The sequence below is a fragment of the Trachypithecus francoisi genome, unplaced genomic scaffold, assembly GCF_009764315.1.
Source record: "Trachypithecus francoisi isolate TF-2019V2 unplaced genomic scaffold, Tfra_2.0 Lachesis_group20, whole genome shotgun sequence".
NCBI classification, from domain to species: domain Eukaryota; kingdom Metazoa; phylum Chordata; class Mammalia; order Primates; family Cercopithecidae; genus Trachypithecus; species Trachypithecus francoisi.
The window spans coordinates 65084783-65098106 of NW_022681466.1; the positions used below are offsets into that span (position 1 = coordinate 65084783).

The 13324-nt window shown below is 53.6% G+C and overlaps 2 protein-coding genes across 7 annotated transcripts; one reads left to right on the forward strand and one right to left on the reverse strand.

The window, feature by feature from the left end:
* Window positions 1–1611: 1611 nt before the first annotated feature.
* On the forward strand, window positions 1612–4712 carry CLDN7 (claudin 7). 3 transcript variants are annotated; one of them, XM_033184820.1, is made up of 5 exons: window positions 1612–1699; window positions 2517–3034; window positions 3869–4033; window positions 4129–4213; window positions 4318–4712. In XM_033184820.1, exons 2-5 carry the CDS (start codon window positions 2812–2814, stop codon window positions 4478–4480), a joined length of 636 nt encoding a protein of 211 aa, XP_033040711.1. In that variant the 5' UTR covers window positions 1612–1699; window positions 2517–2811; the 3' UTR covers window positions 4481–4712. The 3 variants fall into 3 exon arrangements, with proteins under 3 accessions (XP_033040711.1, XP_033040714.1, XP_033040713.1); XM_033184823.1 differs by having other exon boundaries at window positions 1659–2249; XM_033184822.1 differs by lacking the exon at window positions 1612–1699 and adding an exon at window positions 2280–2364.
* Window positions 4713–4931: 219 nt separating this feature from the next.
* On the reverse strand, window positions 4932–13257 carry ELP5 (elongator acetyltransferase complex subunit 5). Of its 4 annotated transcripts, none has more exons than XM_033184815.1 (8): window positions 12871–13257; window positions 12654–12714; window positions 12486–12566; window positions 10651–10871; window positions 8138–8319; window positions 6187–6282; window positions 5943–6043; window positions 4932–5299 (listed from the first exon to the last, which is right to left on the reverse strand). In XM_033184815.1, the coding sequence occupies exons 1-8, from the start codon at window positions 12914–12916 to the stop codon at window positions 5185–5187; spliced, it is 903 nt and encodes a 300-aa protein (XP_033040706.1). In that variant the 5' UTR covers window positions 12917–13257; the 3' UTR covers window positions 4932–5184. The 4 variants fall into 4 exon arrangements, with proteins under 4 accessions (XP_033040706.1, XP_033040707.1, XP_033040708.1 ...); XM_033184817.1 differs by having other exon boundaries at window positions 5181–5299; window positions 5926–6043; XM_033184816.1 differs by lacking the exon at window positions 12486–12566.
* Window positions 13258–13324: the final 67 nt, after the last annotated feature.

Below are 13324 nucleotides of genomic sequence, written 5' to 3' on the forward strand. Positions count from 1 at the left end.
CCAGCACTTTGGGAGGTCGAGGTGGGTTGGGATCATCTGAGGTCAGGAATTTGAGATTGGCCTGGCCAACATGGTGAAACTCCGTCTCTACTAAAAGTACAAAAACTGGACGGGCGCGGTGGCTCACACCTGTAATCCCAGCACTTTGGGAGGCCGAGGCAGGTGGATCACGAGGTCAGGAGATCGAGATCATCCTGGCTAACACAGTGAAACCCCGTCTCTACTAAAAAATACAAAAAATTTGCCGGGTGTGCTGGCAGGCACCTGTAGTCCCAGCTACTCGGGAGGCTGAGGCAGGAGAATGGCGTGAACCGGGAAGGTGGAGATTGCAGTGAGCCAAGTTCACGCCACTGCACTCCAGCGTGGGAGACAGCGAGACTCCGTGTCAAAAAAAAAAAAAAAATTAGCCGGGCGTGGTGGTGGGCACCTGTACCCCCAGCTACTTGGGAGGCTGAGGCAGGAGAATCACTTGAACCCAAGAGGTGGAGGTTGCAGTGAGCCGAGATCACGCCATTGTATTCCAGCCTGGGTGACAACAGCAAAACTCTGTCTCAAAAAAAAAAAGAGTTCATGAAAGTCTTCATTTTATACAAAAGCAGGTCAATTAGCTTAGCGTAAAGGAGCCTTTAATATGTTTAGCGAATAAATGAAGGAAGGAGAAAAATGTCTGAGAGGGCAAAAAAAGATATAAAACGTGAGAAAGTTGAGGTAAAAAACGGAGAGAGGAAAATGAAATGAGACAGAGCCAGAATAAACAGGGTATGTGAGAATCTGAGAAGTATGAGGAGGTTGGAGGGTAGTAGGAAGACTGGGAGGAAACTGGGCAGGGTGGGTGGGGAAAGTGCAGTGTGCACCTAAGAAGAGGAAAGAAAGAGTAATTGCTGATGCTGGGTTCCAAGGACTGGAGACAAGGCGTAAAAGTAAACGAAAAGACAAGGAGTGGGCTGGGTGCGGTGGCTCACGCCTGTAATCCTGCACTTTAGGAGGCGGGGGTGGGGGGATTGCTTGAGTTCAGGTGTTCAAGACCAGCCTGAGCAACATGGTGAAACCCCTTCTCCACCAAAAATACAAAAACTTCAGCTGGGCATGGTGGTGTGCACCTGCGGTCCCAGCTACTGGGGACGCTGAGGCGGGGTGATCGCTAGAGCCCGGGAGGTGAGGCTGCAGTGAGCTGAGATTTGCACCTCTGCACTCCAGCCTGGGTAACACAGACCCCTCCCCTCTCAAACAAACAAACAAACAAACAAGACAAGGAGTGAAATAGGAAGCTCCAAAGCAGGAAAGGCAGGAAGGGTCTGAGATGACCAAAGATGAAGGAGGAAGGAGCAAAAGGCTGGAAGGGGTGCCAGGAGGAAGGAGGGAGCAACGCTTTGGGGAGACAGAGCAAGACTGCAGCGTGAGGGACCATGGACGACCACCTTAGAGAGCCAGATTATAGGGAGGACGGAACAGTGAGGGCGTGAGGGTGTGCACAGCAATAGGCAGTCCAAGCCCAGGCTCGGGAGGGAAAGAGAAACGGGCGAGTGTGGGGAGGGGTGGGAAAGGTGGAGGATAGGTCTGAAAAGACTCTAAGGGAGGGGAACGACGGGTGTGGCCAAGACTCGGACCTAGCCCTCACCCTGCTCCCCACCCTCGGCCGGCTCTCGGTCCCAGTGGTTTCTTCCTGCAGTTGGGAGCCTTGATGCGGGAGGGGCTCGTGGTAGGTGGGGAGGTTGAGTGCAAAGGGTTCAGGCTGCAAGTCATGTCGGGTTGGAATGGGGGCACAGGAAGGTGGGGCTGTTGGGGAGCCACGCTCAGAAGCCGGGTGTCCGTAGCAGAGCCAGAGAACCGGGACAGTGAAGCGGGTGCTGAAGGGGGCAACTCTCAGGGATCGGGCCAGGGCCCCCGAAGGTGGGATCGACTAGGGTAGGAGACAGCAAAAAAAGGAGAGCAGCGGGTGGGGGCGAAAGCAAGGCCGGGGAGAGAGCACTTTGGGCAGAACCCGGCGGGGAAAGGGCGGCGCCGAGGCTGGTCAGGGGCGCCCCGCAGCGTCCCAGGCGCACCTGTTGGGAAGAAGGGAAGGGGCATCCCGGTGTTCGAGGGAAATCCAGTCCGGAGGGGCTGATTCGGAGCTTGGGACTCCCGGGGAGCCAACGCCTCCTCCCCAGCGGCGGTCAAAACCGGGCAAGCGAAGGGGCGTGACCCTGGTGCTCAGGTTTCTTCCTCCTCACCTGGGCAAGGAGGGGTGGGGGCCACGACTTCCGGTTCAGGTGAGTGTCCCTTCGGTGACGTCAGGTCACCCTCGGCCGCCCCTCCGGTCCCGCCTTCCCCTCCCGCGCTCCCGGGGCCCGCGGGCCGCGCCCCCGACGCCCTACATATACTCAGGTGCGCCCCACCTGTCCGCCCGCACCTGCTGGCTCACCTCCGAGCCACCTCCACTGCGCACCGCAGCCTCGGACTAACAGCCCAGGATACTCTGGGACTTGCCAGCGCCCAGAACCGCGCCCAGACGGCCCCTCCACCTTTTGTTTGGCTAGGGTCGCCGAGAGCGCCAAAGGGAACCGCCTGGCCTTCGGGGACCGCTTTTGTCTGGAACCACCCTCCCGGCGTATCCTATTCCCTCTGCTGCGAGGCCTTCGCTTCACTGGAGGGGTCGATTTGTGTGTACTTCGGTGACAAGATCTGCATTCACCTGACCCAAACTCTTTTTGTCTCTTTGGGTGACCGGAAAACTCCACCTCAAGTTTTCTTTCGTGGGGCTGCCCCCCAAGTGTCGTTTGTTTTACTGTAGGGTCTCCCGCCCGGCGCCCCCAGTGTTTTCTGAGGGCGGAAATGGCCAATTCGGGCCTGCAGTTGCTGGGCTTCTCCATGGCCCTGCTGGGCTGGGTGGGTCTGGTGGCCTGCACCGCCATCCCGCAGTGGCAGATGAGCTCGTATGCGGGCGACAACATCATCACGGCCCAGGCCATGTACAAGGGGCTGTGGATGGACTGCGTCACGCAGAGCACGGGGATGATGAGCTGCAAAATGTACGACTCGGTGCTCGCCCTGTCCGGTAAGGCCGCGGGACCGAGGGGGCGGACGCGCCCCGGACCGAGGTGGCGGGGTGGCGCGCGTGGGAGAGCCGAGGCCCCATGGCTGGGCGCCCTGGGTTGCCGGGGCGCTGCAAGACGAGGAAGTGGTCGGGTGGGGGCGGCGAGGCTGGGCGGGAGCGAGCCGGGGTTCTGGCGGCTGCACGTGGGCGCGCACCTCGGTCGCCCACGGTCCTCTTCCGCCCCCCAACCCAGCCTAGTCCCTGGCTCCGAGCAGCGGTTCTTAGGCCGGGGCCGTCCCCTCCCCAGTCCCTGGGCAGGCCACGGCCTCCATCATCTCCCGCCCTTTTCTCAGACAGACACGACCCTGGGGCGCGGGGCACCGGGCGCGCCGAGGGCCGAAGAGCGGTGCGGCTGGTCACAGTGGGCCGCCGCCTGCGGCCTCTAATCTTATCGGCCGATTAGCCGAAGCCACAAACCCGGTGGCCTCGATAGCGGGCTCAGAGCAGGGCCGCCGGCTGGCATGTGCGCCGCGCGGGGCTCAGGCCACAGTCTCGGCTTCCCTTCGTTGCCCCTTTCACCCTTCCCCCTATACAGGGCGGTTTCACCGAAACCCCGGCGCCCCGGGCGGATCCTTGAGCGGAGAGGGCGGGGCGGGAGCAGGAAGGCCGCGGTGTTGGGAGGGGCGGGGACCTGCCCGTTTAGCCCAGGCCTTGGACATCTGGGCGCCCCTGGCCCGCGGCAGAACACGGCGCCGGACAGACGAGGTCCAGGGGTTAGTGGGCGCGGCCGGAGGCACGAAGGCTGGAGCCACCTGCGTTTCCAGCAATGACGGCGCCCTTTCCCCTGGCCCGCAGCGGCTATGCAGGCCACTCGAGCCCTAATGGTGGTCTCCCTGGTGCTGGGCTTCCTGGCCATGTTTGTGGCCACGATGGGCATGAAGTGCACGCGCTGTGGGGGAGACGACAAAGTGAAGAAGGCCCGTATAGCCATGGGTGGAGGCATAATTTTCATCGTGGCAGGTGAGCCCCAGGGTTCTCCCATCTGGGAGGAGAGAGGCTGGGCAGGGTGCCGGTTTGGGGTCTCACTATACCGAAACCCCTCATTCTCTCTCCAGGTCTTGCCGCCTTGATAGCTTGCTCCTGGTATGGCCATCAGATTGTCACAGACTTTTATAACCCCTTGATCCCTACCAACATTAAGTAAGTCTGGAAACCCTGCCTCCTAAGGGGACAGGTCTGGACCCCGGGATAGGGAGGAGGGCAGAGGCAGGCCAGGGTTTCTAACCACCTCTTTCTCTTCACAGGTATGAGTTTGGCCCTGCCATCTTTATTGGCTGGGCAGGGTCTGCCCTAGTCATCCTGGGAGGTGCACTGCTCTCCTGTTCCTGTCCTAGGAATGAGAGCAAGGCTGGGTACCATGCACCCCGCTCTTACCCTAAGTCCAACTCTTCCAAGGAGTATGTGTGACCTGGAGTCTCCTCGCCCCAGCCTGACAGGCTGTGGGCGTGTCTAGATGCCTGAAAGGGCCTGGGGCTGAGCTCAGCCTGTGGGCAGGGTGCCTGACAAAGGCCTCCTGATCACTCTGTCCCTGCACTCCATGTATAGTCCTCTTGGGTGGGGGGTAGGGAGTGTTGGGAGAGACAAAAAGAGGGAGAGTGTGCTTTTTGTACAGTAATAAAAAGTAAGTTTTGGGAAGCAGGCTTTTTTCCCTTCAGGGCCTCTGCTTTCCTCCCGTCTGGATCCTTGGAGGGAGCTTGGAATCTTAATGCACCTACTTCAGTTCAGAACACTTAGCGCCCCAGTGACCTGCACACTATTCCTGGCCCCCAGACTCCATTGACAATAGACTAAAAGACGCAGGTGCTTGTATCTTGACATCCATTCCCACCCCCCTCTTATTTAAATAGCTACCAAAGTATTTCTTTTTTAATAAAAAAATAAAGATTTTATTAGGTACGGGGGTGTTCTACTCTCACATTATCCCATGTCTTCATCCTACCTTCTGTCCTGATGAGACGCTGCTTCCTGGCTCACAGAGCAGGGATCCATAAACGAGGGGAACCAAGGTGGGGTAGGGACAGGGTAAGGCTAACACAAACAAGAGAAAGATGGTTCTGGGCCCAAAGTCTTCCTGCGCCCCCTCCAATTACAATCTAACCAAATCTGGCCAGTCAAATATCTAGATCGTCATCTGGGTCTTCTTGGTCCAGGTCATCATAAGCATCTGGCTCATAGAAGATGTGGCTGGTAGCCTGGCCTGGCCTAGGCCGCAGGAGAGCCTGCTGTCTGAGAAGGGAAGATTTGGTGCTGGTGAGGGTAGCTGACAGGTTGGGTCTGGATACTTTCTTCCAGGTGACTGTGACTCTCATTCAGGCAACCTGTTAGGCCTCCATGTCATTTTCTTGGTCCAAGTCCCTTTCTCTGACTTCCATGTTAGAGCTGAAGCACCATTTGGTACTGGAATAGATACCCTTGTACTGATCTCCTAATAAAACCGTAAGTTCCTACCAGCTTGGGGGCAACGATCTTGTAGTCTTGCTTCATCCACCCACACACTGGGCACAAAACAGCAGGCATGCACTAAGCCCTTGTTAACCAGCCTTTGCCACGCCCATACAGCCTTCTGTTCTAGCACCACTGCCTAGGGATAGGGCCACCTCCCAAGGGTCTGGTCTGGCTCAGCCCAGACCCAGGGTGCTCTGGGGACAACTGGAGCTGTGACCCAAGGGTCTAAGGGAGAGAAAAGAGACATAAAGGCCCTCGGCCATTGTAGGGGGAATGGGTGGATCAAGAACTTGGACTTGTCTCTGGAGGTGGACTTCAGCCCCTATAAAGTCAGGTTAATCAATAACCTGCTGTTGCCCCACCTCTCCGTGGCCCAGATGCTGGGCTCTACTCAGGGATCCACGTACCCAGGTCCCGACCTTACTTTTCAGAGCTGAACTGGAAAGGCAGGATCAGGCTATCTTTGGCTTCTCTCTCTTTCTTGGACAGGTGAAGGTTAAAGGTCAAATGAGTTGTGGGATCCACCTGTAGGTACAAAGGATGCTGCCACTCTGCCCCCATCCCTAGAATCCCTAACCCCACCCCCAACCTCTGCAGCTTTTATTCTCTCCCCTTTGACCAGACCCTAAACTACATTTCCTTGTTCTGGCCCTGGCATTCTTAGATACCGGGGGTATATGAGGATCAGAGTAGGGCTGGGACTCGACGGAGGGCCCCTCTTGGAGATCCAGGCTGAAGTCCGGAAGTATGGAGAACCACTGAGTCTGGAGAGAAAAAAGAAAAGAGTTTTTTTCATCTTACTGAAGAAACTAGAGAGACTCTAGGACCTCACATCCTCAGCCCCCAATCACCTATTTCACTGCTTTCAGCCCCTGCCCTCAACTTTTAATTTTTTTTTGAGACAGGGTCTGCTTTTGTTGCCCAGGCTGGAGTGCAGTGGCGTGATCTTGGCTCACTGCAACCTCCACCTCCCACGTTCAAGTGATTCTCCTGCCTCAGCCTCCCGAGTAGCTGGGATTACAGGCGCGTGCTACCACGCCCAGCTAACTTTTGAATTTTTAGTAGAGATGGGGTTTCTCTGTGTTGGTCAGGCTGGTCTCGAACCACTAATCTCAGGTGATCTGCCCACCTCGGCCTCCCGAAATGCAGGGGTTACAGGTGTAAGCCACTGTGCCCAGCCTCTATTTTATTTTCAAAAGTGAAAGCAAGTTTATTAAGGAAGTAAAGGAATAAAAGGATGGCTACTCCTTAGGCAGAGCAGCCCCAGTTACTGTTTTTTTGAGACAGAGTCTCACTCTGTTGCCCAGGCTGGAGTGTAGTGGCATGATCCTGGCTCACCTCCACCTCTGCCTCCCAGGTTCAAGTGATTCTCCCGCCTCAGCCTCCCAAGTAGCTGGGACTACAGGCACCCACCACTATGCCCAGCTAATTTTTGTATTTTTAGTAGAGACGGGGGGTTTCATCATGTTGGCCAGGTTGGTCTTGAACTCCTGACCTCAGGTGATCTGCCCACCTCTGCTTCCCAAAGTGCTGGGATTACAGGTGTGAGCCACCTTGCCCAGCCCCACTTACATTTTTTTTTTTTTTTTGAGGAGTCTCACTCTGTTGCCCAGGCTGGAGTGCAGTGGCATGATCTTGGCTCACTGCAGCCTCTGCCTCCTGGGTTCAAGAGATTCTCTTGCCTCAGCCTCCAGAGTAGCTGGGACTACAGGTGTGCGCACCATGCCCGGCTAATTTTTGTATTTTTAGTATAGACGGGATTTTACCGTATTAGCCAGACTGGTCTCAAACTCTTGACCTCACGCAATCTGCCCACCTTGGCCCCCCAAAGTGCTGGGATTACGGGCGTGAGCCACCTTGCCTGGGCCCCACTTACACTTTATAATCTTGGTAAGTGACTTAAATTTAAACCTCCCTGGGCCGCATGCAGTGGCTCACACCTGTAATCCCAGCACTTTGGGAGACCAAGGCCAGAGGATGGCTTGACCCCAGTAATTCAAGACCAGCCTGGGCAACAGGGTGAGATCCCACCTGTATAAAAAACTAAAAAGCTGGCTGGATGTGGTGCTACGTGCCTGTGTTCCCAGCTCCAGCTACACCAGAGGCTGAGGCAGGAGGATCACTTGAGCATGGGAGGTCAAAGCTGCCGTGAGCTATGATTGCACCACAGCACACCAGCCCGGGCCACAGAGTGGGACCTTGTCCAAAAAAAAAAAAAGAAAAAAACAAGGAAAAAAACCCCTCCCTGGACTGGCTTTCCCGCCTGAAAAACTGTGATAATAAAACAATCTACTTTACACCATAGCTGAGAAGATTAAATGGGGTAAGTGATGGAAAACACAGAGGGATACTCAATCAGCTTTTTTTCAAAAAAGGTCTCCCTGAGGGCCTGGCACAGTCGCTCACATCTGTAATCCTAGCACTTTGGGAGGCTGAGGTGGGAGGATCACTTGAGCCCAGGAGTTTGAGACCACCCTGACCAACACAGTGAAAGCCCATCTCTAAAAAAAGTTTGTTTTTAAAGTCTCCTTGAAACATCAGCGTTTTCATTGTTCTTCCCATCGTGCCAGTCCTTTCTCTGCCCCCAATTTCCAGTCCTTCCCTGTTAGTTCTTCTGACCTGGTCAGTTGGGCGCTGTCGGGGCCTCCGACACAGGATGTGGGCCGAGGCCTGGCCCTCTGTGCCGCCCAGGGTCACCTCAGTCTGCGCGAGGCTGCCGAGAGCTCCCACAGGGCCTGGCCCGTGAAGCTCTTCATGTAGCAAGCCCAGCACACTCACCTTCCCCACCGGGGAGCTGTCACCTAGAAAAGGACAAGAAATGTAGGATAGTAGGGAGCATTCAGGTTGGTGGCCTGGGAGCAAACAGTGAAGAGAAAAGGAGAGAACCCCACAATTCCATCACAGTGCTGCCAAAATCCTGACTTCCCTTGGCCAATCTCACTACCGTGCTCTGAGCCTCCTCCAGCCCACACCTTAATCTACTCTGTTATCCCCGTGTAAAGCTGATCAAGGCACCGCTCTACCTTCTACCCTTCAGCAGCTCCTCCTCCTTCAGGATGGAATGAACACTTCTAGCAGGTGGTGTCCACTTACTTTCTAGCCTCATCTCTTACACACGGAAGTACTTGTAGTTTCTGGAACTTCCCAAGATCTCAGTCAGTGCCTTTAGAGAGTCAGGCACTATGCTAAACGCCTTAACACAATGTTTGAATCCTTACAAAGGTCAGCATTTTTAGGTCAAACCATATGAAATCACTGACATTTAACAATTTTTTTTCTTTTTTTTTGAGACAGAGTCTTGCTGTCATCCAGGTTAGAGTGCAGTGGCGCAATCTTGGCTCACTGCAACCTCTGCCACCCGGGTTCAACAATTCTGCCTCAGTCTCCCGAGCAGCTGGACTACAGGCGCGTGCCACCATGCCTGGCGAATTTTTGTATTTTTAGTAGAGACGGAGTTTCAGCATCTTGGCCAGGCTTGTCTTGAACTCCTGACCTCATGATCCACCTGTCTCGGCCTCCCAAAGTGCTGGGATTACAGGCGTGAGCCACCACGCCTGGACTGTTTTTATTTTTTGAGATGAAGTATTTCTCTGTCACCCAGGCTGAAGTACAGTGGTGTGATCTCAGCTCACTGCAACCTCTGCCTCCTGGGTTCAAGTGATTCTCCTGCCTCAGCCTCCCAAGTAGCTGGGATTACAAAAGTGCGCCACCACGTCCAGCTAATTTTTTGTATTTTTAGTAGAGACAGGGTTTTACCATGTAGGTCAGGCTGGTCTCCAACTCCTGACCTCAGGCGATCCGCCTACCTTGGCCTCCCAAAGTGCTGGGATTACAGGTGTGAGCCACTGCGCCCAGCCAATATTTAACAGTTTTTGACCTAAGAAATAGCAATATAGTGGTTCATCCTAATACTTCCCTTGTACCTTCCCCCACATACAGGGGAAAGTGAAGCAATGAGAGATCACATACCTTAATACAAAGCTGGGCGTCTGACTCCTAAGTCCATTCGAGTACCCACAGTGCACTTTAGGGCTAGTCCCAGTGCCCCTGCCCGGCCAAATTTGCCTGGCTGACCGCTTGCTCTTCAAGAGTGCCTTTTTTTTTTTTGACACGGAGTCTCGCTCTATCACCCAGGCTGGAGTGCAGTGGCGCGATCTTGGCTCACTGAAAGTTCCACCTCCCAGGTTCATGCCATTCTCCTGCCTCAGCCTCCCAAGTAGCTGGGACTACAGTTGCCTGCCACCAGGCCCAGCTAATTTTTTTTGTATTTTTAGTAGAGATGGGGTTGCACCGTGTTAGCCAGGATGGCCTCATCTCCTGATCTGCCCACCTCGGCCTCCCAAAGTGCTGGGATTACAGGTGTGAGCCACCGCGCCCGGCCGAGAGTGCCCTTCTTTAAGGTACCCTGTGCCTGTCCTATATCATCACGGCCTTTATCAGACCATCTTGTAACTGCCTGTTCACTCATCTCCATCTTTTATGGGACTTCGAACTCCTAGAAGGCAAGGACCCAGCTACAGTCAGTCTGTATTTTGCCATTATCTAGAATTGTATCTGACATATTATATGTATTTACTATTCATTTGTTAAATAAATGAATGAGTGAAACAAATGAGTAAAAAAATAACTTGGAGGAAAAAAAGCAAATGGTAGATGGCATTAAGGGGAAGTAAAAAAAAAAAAAAAAAATAGCCGGGCGCGGTGGCTCAAGCCTGTAATCCCAGCACTTTGGGAGGCCGAGACGGGCGGATCACGAGGTCAGGAGATCGAGACCATCCTGGCTAACACGGTGAAACCCCGTCTCTACTAAAAAATACAAAAAACTAGCCGGGCGAAGTGGTGGGTGCCTGTAGTCCCAGCTACTCGGGAGGCTGAGGCAGGAGAATGGTGGGAACCCGGGAGGCGGAGCTTGCAGTGAGCTGAGATCCGGCCACTGTACTCCAGCCCGGGCGACAGAGCGAGACTCCGTCTCAAAAAAAAAAAAAAAAAAAAAAAAACAGACGAAAAGTTCAAAAAATGAAAAAAGGTCTGACTGGAGAACCCAGATGTTTCTTCTAGGCTAGAAAGGAAAAGGGGCACACTCCTTGGCAGAGGGAGATATATGAGGGGAAACAATGAAGGAGGGGTCTTACCAGGACAGGCGTCCTGATGGCTCACAGCACGCAGGGCCTGGCAGAGTGTGGTGCAGGGAAGGTGAAGCAGCAGCCAGCTGAGGGAATCGAGAGCAATGGTGACAGGACCAGGATCTGTCCTCTTGCATATGGCTCTCAAGGCTCCCAGCGGCTCCCCAGGAAGGGCCTCCTCAGTTTTTGACCAGTTGAGAGGGTCTCTGAAGAAGTCATGGTAAACCAGCCTGCAAAGGGAAAACGTGACACAATAGGATATTGCTCCTTCCCCCAGAGGATCACAAAGTTCATCCTCTGACCTTTGTGGCTGTTTTCTCAATTTTCATGAATATCCTAAATATTAGTGAAAGAATATTACTGAGAGATAGCAATGATTGAGAGCACAGACTGGTGTCTGACAGCCTGACCTCCAAGCTTGGCTTTGCGACTTGTTGCCCAAGGTCAGCTAAATGATAAATTATCTCTAAGACTCAGTTGCTTCATTGGTGAAATGAGATGCCAACCTCTAAGCACTCAGCACAGTGCTTGACACATAGTGTATGCCTCATAAATGTTAGTTATCACCATCATCACATATTTCCTGAGTGTGGCACCTAAAGTTTATCACTCTGGATGAAAAATGAGAAAGCAGAGGACTTGGTTCCTTCCTGTAGAACAGCTTAAAGAAAGTAAAAAATTAAGTCATGGAGTACCAACTACAGAAAAAAATAACAGCTCAGGAAAGGTAGACCAGTAAAGGTAGCAGAACTTTTTTTTCCCCCAGATATCTCTTTTTTATCTTCTGGTTCTCTTGTGGAATGCCATCTTTTTTTTTTTTTTTTTTTTTTGAGACAGAGTTTCGCTCTTGTTGCCGGGGCTGGAATGCAATGGTGCGATCTCTGCTCACCGCAACTTCTGCCTCCTGGGTTCAAGCGATTCTCCTGCCTCAGCCTCCCGAGGAGCTGGAATTACAGGCATGTGCCACCATGCCCAGCTAATTTTTTGTAGTTTTAGTAGAGATGGGGTTTCTCCGCGTTGGTCAGGCTGGTCTCAAACTCCCGACCTCAGGTGATCCACCCGCCTCAGCCTCCCAAAGTGCTGGGATTAAAGGCGTGAACCACCACGCCTGGCCATGGAATGCCATCTTAACATACACCACCACCTCTATCACAACAATGGCTGATGCAAAATTAGAGGCTCAACAGATAAGATGTAAACTACTATCATTATCCACTGAGTTGCCCAGACTAGGAACTAGAAAGCATCCTACTAATGGTTCTTAATGTCTCCTGATCAGGCACATGACTGGGTTTAGGGACTTCCTTATCTCAATACTTTCTTCTCCCCCCACATTAGTCAATAAATCCTGGAAATGCTACCCACTAAAGTCCTTTACATGTATTCTAAACTTTCCATCTCTACTGCCACTGCCTTAAACCAGGCCTCTATCACTTTCCACCATTATTCCCTAAAATTCATTAGGCCAGGAACAGGTCTGTCTCATTCACTGCCAGCTCCAGTATCTTGCACAGCACCTGGTTTATAGTTGGTGCTCGGTACATATGCACCTTAATAGCGAACTTGGATTAATGGATTACTGCAATACCCTTCCTACATGTTCTCCTTATCTCCAGGCTATTTCTCTCTCAACTTCTATGATCTTTGCTTTGGATTCCCCAAATACTCATCACTCCCTCATTACTCCTCTTACTAATTCTTGCCTCCTGAAAGACCCATATCCAATTATTCAATGAATATTTAAGGAACTGCTACTACATACCAGGTTCTGCGCTTGTTGTAAATAAATTTCCTTAGCAATAGACGTCTCCAATTTAATCAAATCTTTTCCAACTGATACTTACCGATTGTTGATATCTGAGTCAAAACCTTCACGAAACTCTTCCTCGCTCACTTCACAGCCCAGGATATGCACTTGCTCCCCACTAAGGCAGAGATGAGGGGGGACTGTCAAAGAGTGGGCACAGGTTCCCTATCCAGGGTAGGCTGAGGAGATACCGTGGGATACTCACCACAGTGCAGATTTCTTGACAAGCGCCTTCAAGAGACTGCGCCCCTCCCACTCCACGGAATCTGCACAGCGAGGGACGGATAGAGTGTGAGGGCACTAGGATTACCACCTTCGCGAACCCGTCGCGATCTCCACACCTAGCCTGTGACCCATGGCTCTTCCTCTCCACTTCCGTCCCCTCAGCCAGACCCGAACCCCCCTGTGCCGTTGGCTCTTACCCCGAAGCAGCACCAGGCCGCCCAAGGATAACAGCGAGTCCAACATCCCCAATTCGCGTCCGATCCCTGCTCTGGCGCCCTCTGATAGCGTCACGACCCACTGTCCCGCCCCCTCGGGGTGAAACGGGCGGGGCACTCGGGCGTCCTCCCACCATTAAGACCTAACATAGTCTGGAATGAGAGGTGATTATGTTCACTATTCCCAGCGGGGCGCTCACGAGGAGGCCGGCCCTCCCCGAGCCCTGGCGCACAGTCGTACGGACAACGAGCCCTTCTACATTTTCACTGTGACCGGGACGGGAAGAGCAGTTGGGGCAGTTGTCAGTGGGCGGTGAAGAGGACCCACAAACCCCCCGCGAGGGTCCTAACTGCGGGGCCAAGTGCCGTCCTCCGCCCCGCCCACGCAGTTTGAGGCGGGGCCTGCTTCGCCTCAGGCCCCGCCCCGCGGCCACCT